Source organism: Copidosoma floridanum, unplaced genomic scaffold, assembly GCF_036245765.1.
Source record: "Copidosoma floridanum isolate Cflo_tuat_1 unplaced genomic scaffold, Cflo_Japanese_pri ptg000004l, whole genome shotgun sequence".
NCBI lineage: Eukaryota > Metazoa > Arthropoda > Insecta > Hymenoptera > Encyrtidae > Copidosoma > Copidosoma floridanum.
In genome coordinates this window covers 31,737,422-31,756,953 of record NW_028321881.1, presented here as the reverse complement: position 1 = coordinate 31,756,953, position 19,532 = coordinate 31,737,422, and the positions used below count along the sequence as shown (strand labels likewise).

General features: G+C 33.8%; 1 protein-coding gene across 6 annotated transcripts in view; it reads right to left on the bottom strand.

Moving 5' to 3' along the window:
* The window catches only part of ash1 (histone-lysine N-methyltransferase ash1), a 403,336-nt gene that overhangs the window by 157,012 nt on the left and 226,792 nt on the right, over nucleotides 1-19,532 (bottom strand). For 5 of the 6 annotated variants that reach the window (XM_089595732.1, XM_089595729.1, XM_089595739.1 and 2 more), the window contains one exon: nucleotides 86-656. In XM_089595732.1, coding sequence (XP_089451858.1) covers nucleotides 86-656 — 571 coding nt within the window. The remainder of the gene's footprint in view (nucleotides 1-85; nucleotides 657-19,532) is intronic. The other variant, XM_089595737.1, reaches the window with a different exon arrangement.

Sequence of the window (19,532 nt, the reverse complement as noted above, 5' to 3'; positions counted from 1 at the left end):
TTATTGATTTCTTTGCTAAGAAAAAATCGTGTGAAAATACAATGAAACATTTGAAAAACATAGGACAGAGTTAAACAATACTGACTTTTAATGGAATTGTGGGTGCGCACGCCCCAGCCTTTGGATTCAGTCATGAAGCGCTGCAATCCCGGTGACCAATTATGCTTCTGTATACGCTGATTTTGGCAGTGTTCACCACAGGGGCAGAGCTGAGACGAGCACTCACTAAATACCATGCGGTTAATACAGTCGTCACCACAGCCAGATTCGGGCTTGCACTCACAAGCTTGGGGCTCGTACAACATTGTTGGTTTCACATCATAATAGACGTTTGAACGGATCTTCCGATAGTTCCAGGAAGGTACTAGGTCCCGACCAGGCAGGCGTGAGTGTGTGTGCAGCCACCACAGATCGTACGGCAACTGGAAAGGGACCTTACGATGGCGTAGGAATTTTCCACAGTGGTAGGGAGGTGGCAACAGACCATGCAGATGCTCGGCTGGATCGTAGGCCAGTTTGTTTTTGTTATTTGTGTCAGCTGTTGTCGGCTTGCATGGCTCATCCTCTTTAAAGTAATCAGAGAACAACCCAGCCTGCAAATAGTGCTTGCGCCATCGCGGCTGTTTCCTTCGGCAACGCATTGAATTACTAGCCTGCTGAGTAAAAAATCATTAGAGAAATCGGCACACAAATCAAATTCTCTTGAGCCAATAGGGGAGTGAGGCACTATCAGCATGTTAACTCTAACAATTTTGACACTATATTTTAATTTTTTTTAACTATTTAAATTCAAATAGCAAATAATAAAAAGAAATACTTTCAAGTTCAATTTCAATCATCAATCAAAATTAAAAATTTGCTTGTTTTATAAATACTTTTAAAAATCAATCCCTAAAAAATTGGAGATTATACTTTATTAGCGAAACATCATTGCATTTAGAAGAAACTTTAATATATAAGGCAGGTTAGCTTCGTCAATTTCAGATATAAAAATTTTAATAATACGAGAGAACCAAGTAGTCAACAGTTTACGTAAAAGAAAGACAGGTAAAGTTTATTTGTTTGATGAGTTAAGTAAATGATTTGTTCATAGCTTTTAACAATTAATATTTCAGTAAATAATATTGATTTTTCTGATATTTCAATAAAGAGTACCGTAAAAAATATTGAGTTATGCATTTCGTTTCACGTGGTTAAAAAAAACTAGTAATACTTGAGTCAGCTAATACTCTACTTATTGCATTATGATTTTGAAATTATAAGACATATGATCTGTATCTACAATAGAGGTACGTATTTGCTATGATCATGCCGAAACAAAAATGATTTTAGTGCCCCACGAAGATCCTTCTGATTAATTATAAATTGTTTTTTTACGTAGATGAGACTAATTTTACAAAAATCAGTTGAAAGTTGAAGGTTTAATATACTAAACAAAACTAATTGCTATAGTCTAAACAGATACACACACTCCATTTGTATTAAACTTCCTGACGACATTATTACAGCACTTTACTTATAATTCACAGTAACTTGTACATTGATGAATTTCTATTATTGAATTATAGTGAAATATTCAGGAATTTATGAGATGCAACAATCTAGTCAGTGTGATTTTTTAGTGTTTGACAGTGCTACTTTATATATTAGTAGGAGATAATTTTTAAACTAGGCAATGCCACACGGTACGTTATGCACATACATTTATAAATTATTTTACAGTAAAAGTTTAAAAATAATAAACTTTCAATCATAAAGTCTACGTAGCATGTCTTACTAGCACCAAAATCAATATTAGATAAATCAAAACAAGATTAAATAGATGTATAAAAAGCCGAGAGAAAAGAAGCAGTAATTTGAAATTCATGAGAATTTTTTAAAAAGCAAAAAAAATATGACCTAATGTATAACACCGATTTCGCGAAGATAGTCGTTATCAAACAAGTAAGAATATTGAGGCAATTAAAGGTGACAATAGTTAGACTAGGGGTGTGCATAGAGACGAGGATGAAATTTAAAAAAAAATTAAATAGATGTCTCCGTTATTTCAACCTAAATCTCGAGTTATGGCGTCATTAGTGACATCGCAAAATACGTCATTTATGACGTTATAAACGTAATATTCGTCGAAACTTAAAATTTTTTTTCTAATTCTTCAGGACTATCAACAAACAAACGTTCATTTGTTTTCTCACATAAAATATTAAAAATGTTTTTTCGAACATCATTTAACTCAAGATACATCGAATTGAACATGTGTTTACAGAATGAAACTTCTTCAGAGCTATTATTTGAGATTTAGTTAATTTATTTTTTGATTAGTCAATAAAATAATAATAATGATTCATCTTGAGATTAAAAATTTGATTTATGTGTAGAAAAGGACAGCTTTTTTATTATAAACAAAATTTTCTGATAAATAACTTTTTTTTTTCAACGTTACTGCTTTAAATATTTTCTGATTTAAATACCACGCAAAAAATTTTCGTAAGGTAAAACGCCCAATACTTGGGAAAAATTAAAATTTAGAGCGATACTTGGACAGTAAAAAATCAGTCATTGTAGCAAATAAAAAAGAGATATTTTAAAAAACGTAATAGATTAGTATTGCTATGAAAGTTATTGATGATATACTTCAATTTTTTAATAAATTTCAGCAAAATTAAATACAAGCAAATGATTCTAAATTTCACCTTAGGCACCATAAACGTGAGATAATTTTTCTTCGTTTTTCATGGTTTTGATACTAGGTAATGTTCGTTAAAATTAATCCAATGCATTTGTATGCATGCTGTATGGTATTAGTTTACAACTTTTACATTAATTAACAATATTTCTAATTTAATCGTGGATAAAAAAAATGTTTACAATTTAAAATTAGCTGTCCAAGTACACCTCACGATTTCGTAGTAGTTTGAAAAACGTGGAGCTCTTGTCCAACTTCAGGTCATAGGCACAAAAACGTCGTAGCCAGCACATGGACATACAATCAAAGTTGTTTACCTTTTAACGTAGTTAATCTTTTACGCGAATTTTTTAAACAAGTGTATGAAATAAAAAGTGCAGTACTTCGTAGAAAAAAATACTGCACTAATCAGTTTTGTTGTTAAGGGGTGCACCGCTTTAAGAAAATTGCTTTTTCAAAATTTTGAAAAGTTAACCTCCAATTCACTGTAAACACAGATGAAGTATGGGTTCTAAAAAGAAAAAAAATGTTTGAAAAAAAGAGTGAAAAAATTAAAAAGAACAAAAGTAGAGGTCATAAAACATAAACAAAAAAGAGAAGTAAAAAAAATTATAATCTTATTGAAAATAAGTCTCAAATAACAAAACTAGAAAAATCAGTAAAATTGGTTTTACACTTTCTCACTAATAGAACCATTAAAAAAACTGAGTAAGAACCAAGGTGAGAACTTAATTAAGTTGGATAATTCGTTTGCGGTTAAAGAGATGCAGTTCCTGCAAAAGAAAATTTACATCAACACATCATGGCACTGGACGACACCGTGAGGACACGACGCCAGCATTTACCCTGAAGATGGTGGTCTGGAGGTATTTTGCGTAGTGCGTGGTAAGGTTAGCGACTACACAAAGAAATTCAGTCACAGCTAAAGGCGGTGCCGTGCTACTGGAAGCCTATCGAAGCAACGAACGCGCGCGTAAGTGAGCGAGTGAGCGCGCGTGAGCAAGCCCGTGGGAGAAAGCAAGCGCTCACTAGCGATGGGATATAGTTCCGGCCAGATTTAGGAATTCTCTAGGACCCAACCTCTCTAACGTAGAAAGTCACTAGATCAAAAAAAAAAAGTACCGAAGATGACACGCAAGATTCAAATAAGCTCCGATAAAACAAGCATCTATCACCCAATAACCCAGGGCGCTTACTGGCCACTCTAAAAAATAAATAATTTTTTCTACACAAGCGCCTATCACCCAATGACCCAGGGCACTTACTGACCACTCATTTCAACAAATAATTATGAATAACACAAGCGCCTATCACCTAATGACCCGGGGTGCTTACTGGCCACTCTTTTGAATAAATAATTATTAATAACACAAGCGCCTATCACCTAATAACCCGGGGCGCGTACTGGCCACTCTTTTAAATAAATAATTATTGATAAATAACACAAGCCCCTATCATCCAATAAGCCGGGGCGCTTACTGGCCGACCTGTTAGATAAATAATTAATAATAAATAATACAAGCGCCTATCACTGAATGACCCAGGGCGCTTACTGGCAACTCTGTTGAATGAATAATTAGTAATAAATAACACAAGCGCCTATCACCCTATAACCCAGGGCACTAACTAGCCACTCTGTTGAATAAGTAATTATTGATAACACAAGCGCCTATGACCTAACGACCCAGGGCGCTTACTGGCCACTCTGTTAAATAAATAATTATTAATAACACAAGCGCCTATCATCGAATGACCCAGGGCACTTACTGGCCACTCTGTTAAAGGAATAAATATAATTAAATAACACAAGCGCCTATCACCCTATAACCAAGGGCACTAACTGGCCACTCTGTTGAATAAGTAATTATTAATAACACAAGCGCCTATTACCTAATGACCCAGGGCGCTTACTGGCCACTTTATTAAATAAATAATTATTAATAAATAACACAAGCACCTATCACCCAATAACCCGGATCACTTACTGGCCACTCAGTTAAATAAATAATTATTAATAAATAACACAAGCGCCTATCACCCAATAACCCGGGGCACTTACTGGCCACTCTGTTAAATAAATAAATACTAATAACACAAGCGCCTATCACCTAATAACCCAGGGCACATACTGGCCACTGTGTTAAAAAAAAAATAATTATTAACAACACATGCACCTATCACCTAATGACCCGGGACACTTACCGGCCACTGTGTTAAATAAATAACTATTTATAAATAACACAAGCGCCTATCACCCAACAACCCGGGGCGCTGACTGGCCGACCTGTTGAATAAATAAATAATAATAAATAACACAAGCGCCTATCACTCTATAACCCGGGGCACTAACTGGCCACTCTGTTGAATAAGTAATTATTAATAACACAAGCGCCTATTACCTAATGACCCAGGGCGCTTACTGGCCACTTTAATAAATAAACAATTATTAATAAATAACACAAGCGCCTATCACCCAATAACCCGGGGCACTAACTGGCCACTCAATTGAATAAATAATTATTAATAACACAAGCGCCTATCACCTAATAACCCGGGGCGCATACTGGTAACTGTGTTTAAAAAATGATTATTAACAACACATGCGCCTATCACCTAACGACCCGGGGCGCTTACTGGCCACTCTTTTAAATAAATAATTATTTATAAATAATACAAGCGCCTATCACCCAATATTTCAGGGCGCTGACTGGCCGACCTGTTAAATAAATAATTAATGATGAATAACACAAGCGCCTATCTTTGAATGAGCCAGGGCACTTACTGGCAACTCTGTTGGATAAATAATTATTAATAATTAACACATGCGCCTATCATTTAATGACTTGGGGCGCTTACTGGCAACTATGTTCAATAAATAATTATTAATAACACAAGCGACTATCACCTAATGACCCAGGGCGCTTACTGGACACTCTGTTAAGTAAATAATTATTGATAAAACAAGCGCCTATAACCTAATGACCTGGGGCGCTTACTGGCCACTTTTTTTAATAAATAATTATTTATAAATAACACAAGCACCTATCACCCAATAACCCGGGGTGCTTACTGGCAGACCTGTTAAATAAATAATTATTAATAACACAAGCGCCTATTACCGAATGACCGAGGGCGCTTACTGGCCATTCTGTTAAATAAATAATTATTGATAAATAACACAAGCGCCTATTACCCAATAACCCAGGGCGCTTACTGGCCACTCGGTTACATCAATAATTATTAATAACACAAGCGCCTATCACCTAATGACCTGGGGCGCTTACTGGACACTCTGTTAAATAAATAATTTTTAATAACACGACTGCCTATCACCCAATAACCCGGGGCGCTTACTGGCCACTCTGTTAAATAAATAATTATTAATAAATAAAATAAGCGCCTATCACCCAATAACCCAAGGCGCTTACTGGCCTCTCTGTTAAATAAACAATTATTAATAACACAAGCGCCTATCACCTAATGACCTGGAGCGCTTACTGACCATTCTGTCAAATAAATAATCATTACTAACACAAGCGCCTATCACCGAATGACCCGGGGTACTTACTGGCTACTATTAAATAATAAATTATCAAGTAATTACAAGAACGCCAATTAAAAAGATCTTTGTCGTACTAGATAAGCAATCAGAATTGTGATAAGTTAACTTATGTTATCGATCAATTTTTTATTATCTAATAGTGTTGCAAATAAGTAACCTGGATCATCAGGAAAAAGGTGCTTGACATATTAATTAATAATTATTTATTTACTACATTTGCAATTAGCGCCCCAGGTTATACGGTGACAGGCGCTTGTGTTATTTTAATAATAATTTATTTAACAGAGTTGCCAGTCAGCGCTCCTGGTCATTAGGTGAAAGGAGCTTGTGTTATTAACAATTATTTATTTAACAGAGTGGCCAGTGAGCACCCTGGGTCAATTGGTGATAGGCGCTTGTGTTTTTTATTATTAATTATTTATTTAACAGGTCAGCCAGTAAGCACCCTGAGTTATTGGGGGATAGGCGCTCGTGTTATTAATAATTATTTATGTAACAGAGTTGCCAGTAAGCGCCCCGGGTCATTGAGTGATAGGTGCTTGTGTTATTAAAAATTATTTATTTACCAGAGCAGCCAGTAAGCACCCCGGGTCATCAGGTGATAGGCGTTTGTGTTATTTATTCATAATTATTAATTAAAAAGAGTTGTCAGTAAGCGTTCCGGGTCATTGGGTGATAGGCGCTTGTGTTTTAAAAATTATTTATTTAACAGAGTGGCCAGTAAGCGCTCCCGGTCATCAGGTGATAGGCGCTTGTGTTATTAATAATTATTTATTTAACAGAGTTGCCAGTAAGCTCTCTGGGTCATTCGGTGATAGACGCTCGTGTTATTAATAATTATTTATTTAACAGGTAGGCGAGTAAGCACCCCGGGTTATTGGATGATAGGCGCTCGTGTTATAAATAATCCTTTATTTAACAAAAATGCCAGTAAGCGCCCTGGGTCATTCGGTGATAGGCGCTTGTGTTATTTATTAAACAGGTCAGCCAGTAAGCGCCCTGGGTTATTGGGTGATAGGCGCTTGTGTTATTTATTAATAATTATTAATTCAAAAGAGTTGCCAGTAAGCGCCCCGGGTCATTAGGTGATAGGCGATTGTTTTAATAATAATTATTTATTTAACAGAGTGGCCAGTAAGCGCCCTGGGTCATTCGGTGATAGACGCTTGTGTTATTAATAATTATTTATTCAACAGGTCAGCAAGTAAACGCCCTGGGTTATTCGGTGATATGCGCTTGTGTTATTTATTATTAATTATTTATTTAACAGGTCGGCCAGTAAGCGCCCCGGGTTATTGGGTGATAGGCGCTCATGTTATTAATAATTATTAAATTAACAGAGTTGCCAGTAAGCGCCCCGGGTCATTGGGTGATAGGCGCTTGTTTTATTGGAGCTTATTTGAATCTCGCACGTCACCTTCGGTACTATTTTTTTTTTGATCTAGTGATTTCCCACTATAGCGAGGTTGGGTCCTAGAGAATTCCCAAATCTGGCCAGAACTATATTCCATCGTTAGTGTGCGCTTGCTTCCTCCCACGGGCTGACGGGCTCGCTCGCTCGCGCGCGCGTTCGTTGCTTCGATAGGCCCCCTGGCGATAACAGCGTGCGTGGTGGGAGCGCAAAACAACAGACAGCAAAAAAAACGATGTGAATGTGACAGTATAGTTTGACACTTATTTATTAATACTTTTTTATTATAAATGCTAATTTATCTATGTAACTTATACGCATACATTCATATAAATTACATAGTTAGGCATTAATAAAAAAGTGTTGAACTTTACCGGAACCACTCAGTCAAAATTTCAGTGACTTGCACGGGAAAAGAGCGTGCATTTGCAACTCGAAATCACGTGCGCGTTCTCATCGTTTTTTTTGCTGTCTGTGCACGTTGTTTTGCGCTCCCACCACGCACGCTGTTTTCACCAGCAGCACTACACCGACTTTAGCTGTGTCAGAATTTCTCAGCGTAGTGGGGAAATGAGGGAGAGGGACATTGTGTGTGGCACCGAGGTGAGGTTGTACGGATATAGGATGCGTTGAGGGTAAGGTTAAAAATTGGGCGTGTGGGTGAGTGTGTGTGTGGTTGAAGGTACTGGGGATTTCTTTGGGGTTTTGGGGTTGTGGAGAAAAGTAAGTGTAAATGAAGGGTCGAGATTGCTAAGCGAGTGAGAGAGTAGGAATAAAGTAGAAGAAAAGAGAGAATGCGTACGTGAGAGCGAGAATCAGGTTGTCCGAGAGGAAGACGTTTGAGGCGGGGAAGAGAGCTTGGCGGGCGTGATCGCTTGAATCGCGGGTGAACCGATGCATTCGAAGTGACGGGGAAGTGTAGCACTACACGTTAAAGAGGTGCACGAGAGAGAGAGAGAGTGTGTATGTGTATTCGAAGCGAAGCGTTGTCTCAGTCACGGCAGTCAGCGAGAGGTCGCTTGTCCGCTGCTGTAGGAGTGTGTGTATTTGAAGCGAAGTGTTATCCGAGTCTCGGTAGTCGGTGAGGGGCCGGCTGATCATTGAGGTAGGACGTCGTAGAGAGTGTGTGTGTGTAAGCGTTCGCAGTGTTGTCTGAGACTTAGTAAACTGACGGGTGAGGCCGACGGTAAGACTCCCTGCAACAATAAGTATGCGCGTTGGCAGCGTCGTCTGAGACTCGGCAGACCAACTGGTGAGGCCGCCATTAGGACACCCTGTGGACAAAGAGAGGATGTGTAGTGTGTGTTCTCATCATCGAGTTGATACGTGAGGTAGCTCGTGATCGAAGGCGTTTCGTTATAGCCAAGTGCTCTCGTGATCGAACCGGGTTGTCGTAACCTCGAAGCGAGCCATTCTCTAGGTCGAGTGCGGGAACTTTTGTTGTGCGTGGGCGTGTAGGTGTAGGTAGGTGTTCGAATGCGGGGTATGCGAACAAACGTGTGTGTATACTGCAAATTGCGAGTTAGCGCCAGTAGTGATATCGATTCTTTAGAAGTGTTCATCTATTGTAAATGAAATAAAGAGTAGTCTAAAGGTGAAATTCGTGTTAGTGTATTTATTTGTATGAGTGTGAAAAATTCACATCCTGGTCATTTCCTTCGGGAACTGTCCGCCTCTCGACGGACCTTCCGCGCCGGGGCCTCCTCTAGGTAAAGAGTCTACATCGGGAGAGCAGAGCTGAGCCAAGCCAAGGCGTTTGAGACAGTATTGCGTGGCAGAGTTTTGTTGTTTAAGGTGACGTATGAGATAGCAGGTGTTTTAGTGCGTTGTATCGGGACGGCTTCGCGTCGACGTGAAAACGTCGATTCGGGGCTGAAAATACAACGTTACAATGTATTCAGGGCTAGTATTGCATCCTTTTAATTTCTAAAAAGTGTGACCGACATTGAGACTTTATTTTTAGCGATAGATTTAACAATTAGTTGAACCATTTTAAAAATATCAGAATAAAAAAGTGTGAAGAAGTGGATTTAATTGTATAAAATAAATCTTTCATTATGTCACAAAACAACTTTGAAAATAAAAGACAAGACTTCATGTGATATATTAATACAAAAATTGATAGTTTCAAAAGGCGATTTTTGTTAAATAATTTTCGTTTGAGAAAGATATTATCGTATCATAATCATAAAAAAGCTATTTAATAACCATTTCTAAAATAATATTTACAATCTTTGAGGTAAGCTATAACCACAATGTTAGTTATTAAAGTACTAAAATAAACAATTTCATTGGCAAAAAAAAAGAAAAAAGATCATTACGCATGTCTTACCTCAAAATTTTTATTAACTAAATATCTTTTTCAAACATCTACATGATTTTCCACCTTTTAGTTATAAAATTTAATTTTTTTTTTATTCAGTAAAAATAAAGAAACTGCAGAACAATTCGGAACAAGACATTCTAAACCATAATCAACTATTAATACAAAATGTATCTTCATTACCGTTTGTTTTATACAGAAAACAATTTACTTCAGTATTATCGTTTTTTATGACTATTAACAAATGATAAGTTGAAGACAAAGAATGTAAACTTAATTAAAAAAACAATTTAATTCAAAAAAAGAGAAAGAGGATTTTTCTCTGTACGTCGTTCATGGGGATACTGGCTAGATTCACTGTATAAATATTTCATGAGGTTATTTATTGTTTTTATCACGCGACGTTCATATTAAAGTTTAATAACACTATTTATGAACTCATCAGAAATTAAAAAAAATAGCGATCCATAGCAATACGTCAGATTATTTTAAAGGCGTAGTTAAAATACAGATAAGAGTGGGTCGTATGCATACTTGGCATTAACATTTCAAGTACACGTATCGAATGAGAAAAATCAGTTATTTAACGAATATCTTGTTGATAATGGATTTTTGAATGTTGCACAATAAAATTTTGTCACAAGAAAGTAAGGCTACTAGCTAGGAATAAGCCATGAGAGAGCTCTTCTCTACTTTATCTGTGTTGTCTAAATTTATGTACATTCTGAATATTTCAGTTTACAAAGTAGATTTCGTAAAAATTTAAAAATAAAGGTTTTAATTTCAATAAGATATGATTCCACAAATTTTAACAGTATATTTATAATTTAATTCTCAAAGGGGGCTACAATCTATAACAAACCTCAATGGCACGCTATCTCAGTGTATAATCATAATCGTAATGGGCTGCAACAAAGAAGAGATTAGTTAAATTTTTCTCGATTAAATTCTTTTATCAAAATGATCCTCGATGTCGCTGTATGTTACGATAGTTTGTTTTTAAGGTATATCATGAGGTTAGGTTCAAATCATAGGATCGTTAGACGTCTATATAGCCATAGTTCTAAACATAGATATAACTTGCATTAAAAAAGTTCAATTTCCTAAACTTCACGCTATCAGTCTCTGTTCGATATCAAAATCAACGTTTTTTAGGTGTTATTTAGGGGGAGCTTAAAATTTGAGGGTCACTGGTGTATAATACTGCTATAGATGCATTTAGCCGTAAAAGTACACGAGAATATTGTCGATCTTTAAATTTTAAACAGACCAAATCAAAGTACAGTACGTAAAACTGTTATTTCACAGTGATGTCTGTTGCTTGCAGCCACCATATTGGTACCGCGATTTAGAATACTTACACAATACCCCTAAGCATTTAAAACTAGAGACCATAAGCTAAGAATTCCTTGGTATTTCGTTTCATATAAACTCAAGGAATTATGGGCAGCAAGAGGTGGCCTACTGGACATGGAATGCCTCATACTTAATTCTTGTCCAAACTAAAAAAAGGCATAGTTTACGTCTAGAACCTAAAGGGGCATAGTATTCGTCTGAAGCATCCATTTATACTGTTACGTTAAAAAATATGAATTGTTGAATAAGAATTTTGGACACTAAATATTTTCCAACAATATGTACACTCTTCGCTTTTATTCTTACATTCCATTTTCTTACCATGGGCCCAAAGTGCATTTGCCGCTTTGCGACCTCGGGTCACACTTTGCGCCCTTGCAATCACTTTAGGCCCACGGGCAGAAAAGTTTTTTGAGCCCTCCAGGCCTAAAGTGATTTACTGGGCGCAAAGTGTGCTCACGGGCGCAAAATTGCACTTTACTCCCTTGGTAAAAAAAACATTATACGTGACTTTGGCACCAACGTACAACAACCACGCTCTTCGGATGCTCATGTTTGTACTTTGTGCCCTAGTGATCTAATGTACCATTCTGGAATTCAAAGTTATCATGAAAATATTCAGAAAGATTTGAAATCTAATTAAGTGTAGGCAAGATAGCAGATTCGACCGCATATTTTCGCAAAAATCTCCTGTCCACTTATTGACAAGTTAATAATTAGAATAATAGCAAAATTGGCTAAGTACATTTCTGGGACGCAAACTTTTACGGAACCTATCTGACAAAACGTCATACAGGTCCATAAAAAAGATTTTTTACGTTTTATGATGCAAAGAAATGTATTGTAAACAAAAAAAAAAAAAAAAAGTACTGAATAGTGCTTATAAAGACGAAGAAAATGAGTTTCTATAAGTCCAAATTGGTCAACAATTTTTTCAACAAAAAATTAAAAACAGCCAAAAATAGCTACTTTTTAGATTTATCTACTAAGCTTCTAACAGTTCTAAGACTTTTTTTGGGGCTCAAATTTTAAAAACTTGTAATACTTGGTTCTGATACAAATTTTGTTAAAAAATTTTCTTCAAGTTTTGCCACAATTTGTGAAAATGCAGAAAAAATATTTTGTCAAAACAGCAGAGAAATCGCGAAAAATATTTCGACTAAATTTTTTGAAATGATATTTATTTCGCAGGTGTTGTGTGTATCTATATAAACATACGCATTCATGAGGCTATGCTCCCCTGCGCGCTTCGCACGCCAACTTCTTATTACCAGTTCAAAATTGATTGGTAAAATTGAGAAGTTCCTCATTTTTCTTATTTTACAATCTTTCATCGAAAAGTCATAAGTAATGTCATCAAAAATATTAACGCGTTAAACTTCAAGATGAAACATTAAAACATGATAATTTTTACAATTGGAGCAATGCTTTTTACAAATTAATTAAATTATATAAGCTAGTCTTTGCCTGCTCTGAATGCCATCACCATCAATAAAGAGTTTTGTGAAATAAATTAAAAATACTATATGTACTATATAAAAGGATCTAAACATAATGTAATTCAATATACCATCAAGACTTTCTACTTCGTCAACTACCTTTGTTTGGAAAGTTTTTATTTATAATAAAATTTATTGTTATTTAGACCGAAACTAATCATATAGGAGAAACACGAATTCAAGTTACTATACTTAAGTGAGTTGAGATGTAGACATAAATAAAAAAAAATTGATATCCAAAAAATTCTAATTTTTTGATTAAGGTGGGTTAAAAATTAGACCCTTTCATCCATTTCATAAAGTAATCTTACTAAAAATTTTAAGTTAATTAGGAACATATGGCAGGGCTGTGGGGGTAAGTATTCCATATTAACCCTTTAAAAAAGTATCTCCACAATATATTCTAAACTTTTTTGGGAAGATATGAAGGAGGGCTGTGGGGTTGGCAAATGACTCTATATGTACCCGTCTTAAACATATTATTATTAAAATCAGATTATTATACCATTTCCACAAAATATTGTAAGTTTTTGTGGGAGTAATAGGGGTACCAAATCCACGTAGAGGGGTGTTAAGGGGTAGAAAGACACGTGAGGGGTCACACAAATTTTGTTAGGATAAATTTACAGAGAAATAAAAAGAATTTATTCTTGAATTGTAAAGAGGTTGAAGAAGACCGTAGGGTGTTGTGGATGGATCATAAAAGTGTGGAGATGACTAGATATTGAAGAAATATATACATACCTATACAAGTGGGGCTTCGCCCCCCTGCGTGCTTCACGCACCGACCCCCTGCTGTTCTAACTTAAAAAGAGGGTCTTTAAATTTCATCTGTTAGTAGGGAGAGGTTGGTGCCCAGAGTTTCGTGAGGAAGGAGAGTTTTTGATCTATATCGTTAAGCATTAGTTATATATTTATCAGTAAATTTCCACACTACCCAGGAAATACTATGGTGGTACGTTGAGAGTTTTTTTTAGAAGTCTCCGTTATTTTTGAGAAAAAAGGTATACATTGTTTTTTTAAGGACTACATTCTAAACAACGAAAAGTTTTTATCACTTCAATCACATATAAATTATTTGAATTATACATAACATATACTTTATATTATTTTGTTACTATTATGCATTCTATATTTTATCAAATGATATAAGTGGTTAAAAATAATTTCTCATTTTCAGATTCAATGACAAATATGAAAATAATTTCTTTACAGTGTTCCACACTATAAATTGGAAGAATCGTTTGTACTTTGTAATATTAAAATTTAATTTAAAATCGAACTGAACATTTTTAAAATAAACAATATAAAAGTTAGCGTGAAAGAAGACGGAAATTGTTTATTCAGAACTTTTTTTTATTTTCTGTATAGTGACGAAGATTTCCACATGAGAGCTCGTTCTTTAGTAATCAATAATGTTGTAAATAAATGGCAAAATTATTATGAATTTATAGTAGAAACGATTATTATGAAAATAAAAAAAGTAGTGATGAATATATAAACATAATGTCAAAAAATAGGACTTACGGTACAAGTATTGAAATCAAAAGCTTCTCAGATTTATTACATGTTCACGTTATAGTTAATTTCTCGAACAACGATATTCAAACATATGGAAATTCAAATAGTAATCTTAAACTAAAAATTAATCTTAAAGGAAAAATGTAATAAAAAATACTTCAATTGGTCGATTAAACATTGTTTCTCCAAAAGATGAAGAAAAATTTTTTTTTTTTAACTTGTATTAAATAAAGTAATTGGTTCGACATCGTTCAAAGACATGAGAACATATGAAGGAATAACTTATGAAACTTTTAAAGATACTGCAATTGCGATGGGTTTAATAGACAATGATAAAAAATCGATAATATTTTTAAAGAAGCAATTGCTGTTATGTTTTCATGTAAATTAAGACAATTTTTGCTTGGTTTTTACTTTCAGAAAACGTTTAAGGTGACAAAATATGAAATAAATACATAGAATTTTTTACGAAGGGTTTGCCTAATAATAAAGATAATTTGGCTCTTTTACATATTAACCAAATTTTAGAATCAGAAGATAAATCATGTCGATGCTTAAATTTACCTACACCAAAAAAAATGAAGAGTAAAAAAGAGGATTTGGATGATAAAATACATTTCAGTAAAGAAATGCTTAACTGGATGTATAAAAGTTTGAATAATGACCAGAAAAATATATTTCATATTATTTGCGAACAAAAAAATAATATTTTCTTTATAGATGGTCCTGAACGGTTAGAAAAAACTTATTTATATAAATCGTTAATGAATTTTTTTATTTCTCAAAATAAAAAAATCATGTCTTTGGCATGGATTGGCATGAAATCAATTTTGCTTCCAAAGGGGACCACCAGTCATAGATTTTAGACTTCCTTTAGATCTTAATAATATAGAGAGTGCATTTTTAGAATTCAAGTCAGATAAAAAGAATTAAGATAAGTTGATTTAATTATTTGGGATGAGGCTTTAATGATTCCAAAAAGAGCATTGGGAATAGTAGACAGAACATTAAGAGATTTATGTAATGCTGAAAAATATTTTCGAAGTAAATTAATTATTTTAGGTGATTTTCGTCAGATTCTCCCAGTGATAAAAAACGGCAATAGAAAAATTATACTTTAACAAACTATTAAATCTTTATTTTTATGGAACTCATTCTAAATTATCAAATTAGAAATCAATATTTGTTCTAACGATAAAGGATCTTTAAAATTATTCAAAATTGGGGAAGGAGAAATAAAAAGTTTTGTTATTCCTAAAAATCGTTTCTCAAATAAAGAATGTTCTCAAATATTTTCTAATATCTACAATTGTTCGATGAATAGTGTTACACTTACATCGCATAAAAAGAACACCTCTAATTCGAATAATAAAGTTCTTAAAAAATTAACTGGAGAAATTAAAACTTACTATAGTATAGATAACGCAACTTATAAAGGGGTTGATTAATCAGACGATAATATTTATTTAAATTTTCCGGTGGAAATGTTAAACAATATTCGTGAAGGATTACCACCTCATGAACTAAATCTAAAAATTGGTACAATAGTGATGTTACTGAGAAATTTAGGTATATTAGATGGACTCTGTAATAAAACCCGTTTACAAATCACGAAATTATTACAGTATAATATAGAAGAAGAAGTAATAACTGGAGAAAAAATTGGAAATAGTCTTCATTCCAAGAATAACTTTAGACACAGAAAACTCCTTAACATTACCGTTTATTTTGTATCGTAAACAATTTCTAATCGTTGTGGCATTTGCTATGTCAATAAACAAATATCAAGGTCAAAGTTTCGATAATGTACGTTTGTATTTAAAAAAATCCTTATTTTCTCATGGTCAATTATAGTAGGCTTTATCAAGATGCAAAGATAAAAATAATTTATTTATTCAAGTAGAAAGGCAAAAAAATACAGAAATAGAAAATATTATTTGGAAAGAGATTTCTACATAATTTATTGACTTTACTTGATGATTTTTATAGATAAATCGGCAATATTGCATCGACAATATAGGATTCTAATGAGGCCTAATATTAAGTACAGATACGAACTTTCAAAGAAGTAATAAAAATGAAAAAATGGTGGTGATTCTCTCTGGCTGTAATGAATTTTTCTCGTCGTAAATCAAGATTTTCAAAATTATAAGTGAAGTAACAGATAAAAATTCTTTTATTGATAGGCTAGGAGTTTCAGGAAAAATATTTCTATATAAAAAGTTAATATATTATTTCATTTCTCGTAAAAAAATGTGTATGTATGGCGTTGAGTAGTATAGCATCGATGTGACTCCTGAAAGGAATAACCAGTCATAGAACATTAAGTTTACTATTAGACTCGAACAATGTAGAAAGTTTCTTCTTTGAATCGAAATCTGGAAAAAAAATTGAAAGAAGTAGATTTAATTACATGGGACGAGGCTTCTATGATTCCAAAAAAGCCTTAGAAATAGTTGAAAGAACATTACGCGATTTATGTGATACAAATATCCATTGTAGTAATAAACTAATTGGAAAGAGTAACTCCCTCGGAACTTCCACTTGCTAGTTTATTGATAACTTGAACATTGTTTAGTGTTGACATCAACAATAAAACATCACTTGGTTTTTCTTGAGCAAAAATTTTTTTATTTATACACTTGTCAATATTTCGTCTCATCATAAAGACCTTTTCAAGACTGCAAACACATTAACATATATATTAGCTTATTGTACATAAAACATAAAATAAAATAAGGGTAAAGATACAATACGTGTACTACCTTTTACTTTTTTACGCAGAAACCTCACGCACTATAGACCAAAAGTTTTATTTCATACACAAAGCATTTTATAAATAAAGGAGAAAACTTTTTCAATTATAAACTGTAGGTAGACTGTTCACACCGACAGAAAAACAGGCAATGAGATTACGCAGTCTTCATGTACATGTTTTATACGTTATCGGTCAAGTTTGATATCTAGCTATTAGTGGAACTGTGTATAAATGTGAGAGCGTGTATCTAGTTGCTAGAAGTATATAAGTACAGATTGATAGATTTTGTTAGTTTCGGCTTAAAGTACAAATATTTGGTTGTTTCTTTTGAAACTGAGATATGGTGTATTTGTATGTATTAGATAATTTATCTCAATCATTTTTTCTATTGATGTTATGATCAAAGTAAAGAGTGTTAAACATTTCTATGATTTCTCTTTGTAATTGATTTTGTTCAGTACCTATTATTTTAATAATTTTGTCATTAATGTTAATATTAAAGTCGAAACTATGGTTATATTTTCTGGCATGCAGAAAAAAGACAGATTTTTCAGATTTATTTTTATATAGTCTCTCATGTTGTTTTAATCTTCTGTTAAGTTTTTGTGAACTTTGGCCTATACAGATTTTGTTACATTTTTTACATTTAATTGAATATACGACGTGTGTTTTTTGTCCTGTGTCTAAAGTATCTTTTCCCAATCTTATAATTGAAGATAATTTGTAGTTAATCTTGTTTATTACACTCAAATTTTTAGATTTTGAGAAATTTTTGCATTTAGAAGCAATAATTAGATGGTAAGGTATAATTATGAGCAATTTTTTGGGTTTCTAATTAAAAGTTTGTTGATTCTTATTACTATAACAGAATTTTTTAAATCTATTTTTCATTATTTTCGTAACAAAGTCTTTTGGATTATAGTTTTCAGAAAACACACGTCACATAATGTTTTTATATCAAAATGTCATCTTGTAGTTTAGATAATACATTCTCTTAAACCTGTTCCTAAACTATATCAGCAAACACCGGGCTCACACATCCTCTCATGGGGCACCCTATGGTTTGCTGAAAACATTTTTCATTAAACCGGAAACAAGTCGAGGCAAGCAACAATTCCACACCCTCCATAAACTTATCCATAGACATGCCAGCATCATTTTGTAAATATTTCCACTTATTTTTTGCACGTCTCATAATGAGATCATGGGGTAAGTTGGTGTACAGAGACACAGCATCAAAAAAGACCGACATAACTTTTCAGGTGTTTCAAAATTAAAAAGACAATTTATTATATCATAAGAATTTTTGACAGTAAGTTTAGGTTTCAGAATGTGTTTTTTTATTAGTTTGGAGATAAATTTGTCTAGGAAATACGTAGGTGACCCTATTGATGAGACTGTAAGTCTGGCCAGTATGTTATATTTGTGATCTTTTAGAGTTCCATAAGCCCTCGACAAAGAAGTGTTGCCAACCATAGAGACAAAACTCTTTTGTCTATGCACATCATCAAAAACACTCCACTAATTCCACTTTTTAAATAATGTTTTTACTGAGTTTTTTTATGTCAGCTTCAGGGTTGACATTAACTTTATTGTATTGTGGTTGGTCAATCAAATACGCTTCTACTTTTTTAGTATATTCAGATCTATTAATGATAACAACAGCACCACTGTACGAGGCGTGTGCGTTAGCACACACTAGGCTCAGATAGGGTGATTGGGAAGACACAATAAAACACAATAAAATTAAACAGCATAAAAATAACAACTTTTAATGTCACTTAAGGGCCAAGAAAACACAGTTAATATTCACAAAAATCGTAAAGGTCAAAATTATACAGGAGAAAATAAATACTGTCTATAGTCTTAAAGCAACGAACTATTAAAATATATAAAGGTGAAGAATGTAGAAAGAAAAGAGTCAAGTTGAATAATACAATATGTAAACACGCACTGGCCTTGAGCTCGCAAGAGAGTTTGAAAGTTACACGAAATAAATGTGAAAATGGAAGCACTGATATAGTATAGCTGATTGAAATATTGATTAACTAAAAAACCACTGTCTGTAGAAATGCACAATTACTGCCTGTGGAAACACACAAGAGTTTCACTGAGTCTTGCTGTTAATAATCACTGGTAGTTCAATGAGATTAACTATTTGAGCTGGTCTGCAAATTATGCAATGAGCAACTTAAACAAAGCACTAAGTGCACTGCACTGCACAACTGAGTTTTGTCCACTGTATTGCGAGAGTTAATCAGAAGATTTACACTAGCATTTAAGGTGATGTATGCACCTTTGAATGCTAGAGTTTGGCAACGTAAATTAAGAGAGTCTTTCTTCGACGAGAGCTGAGTATAATCTGGCGCTTACAGTATACAAGGCTTGCCACGTGAATACGCACACACACACCTGC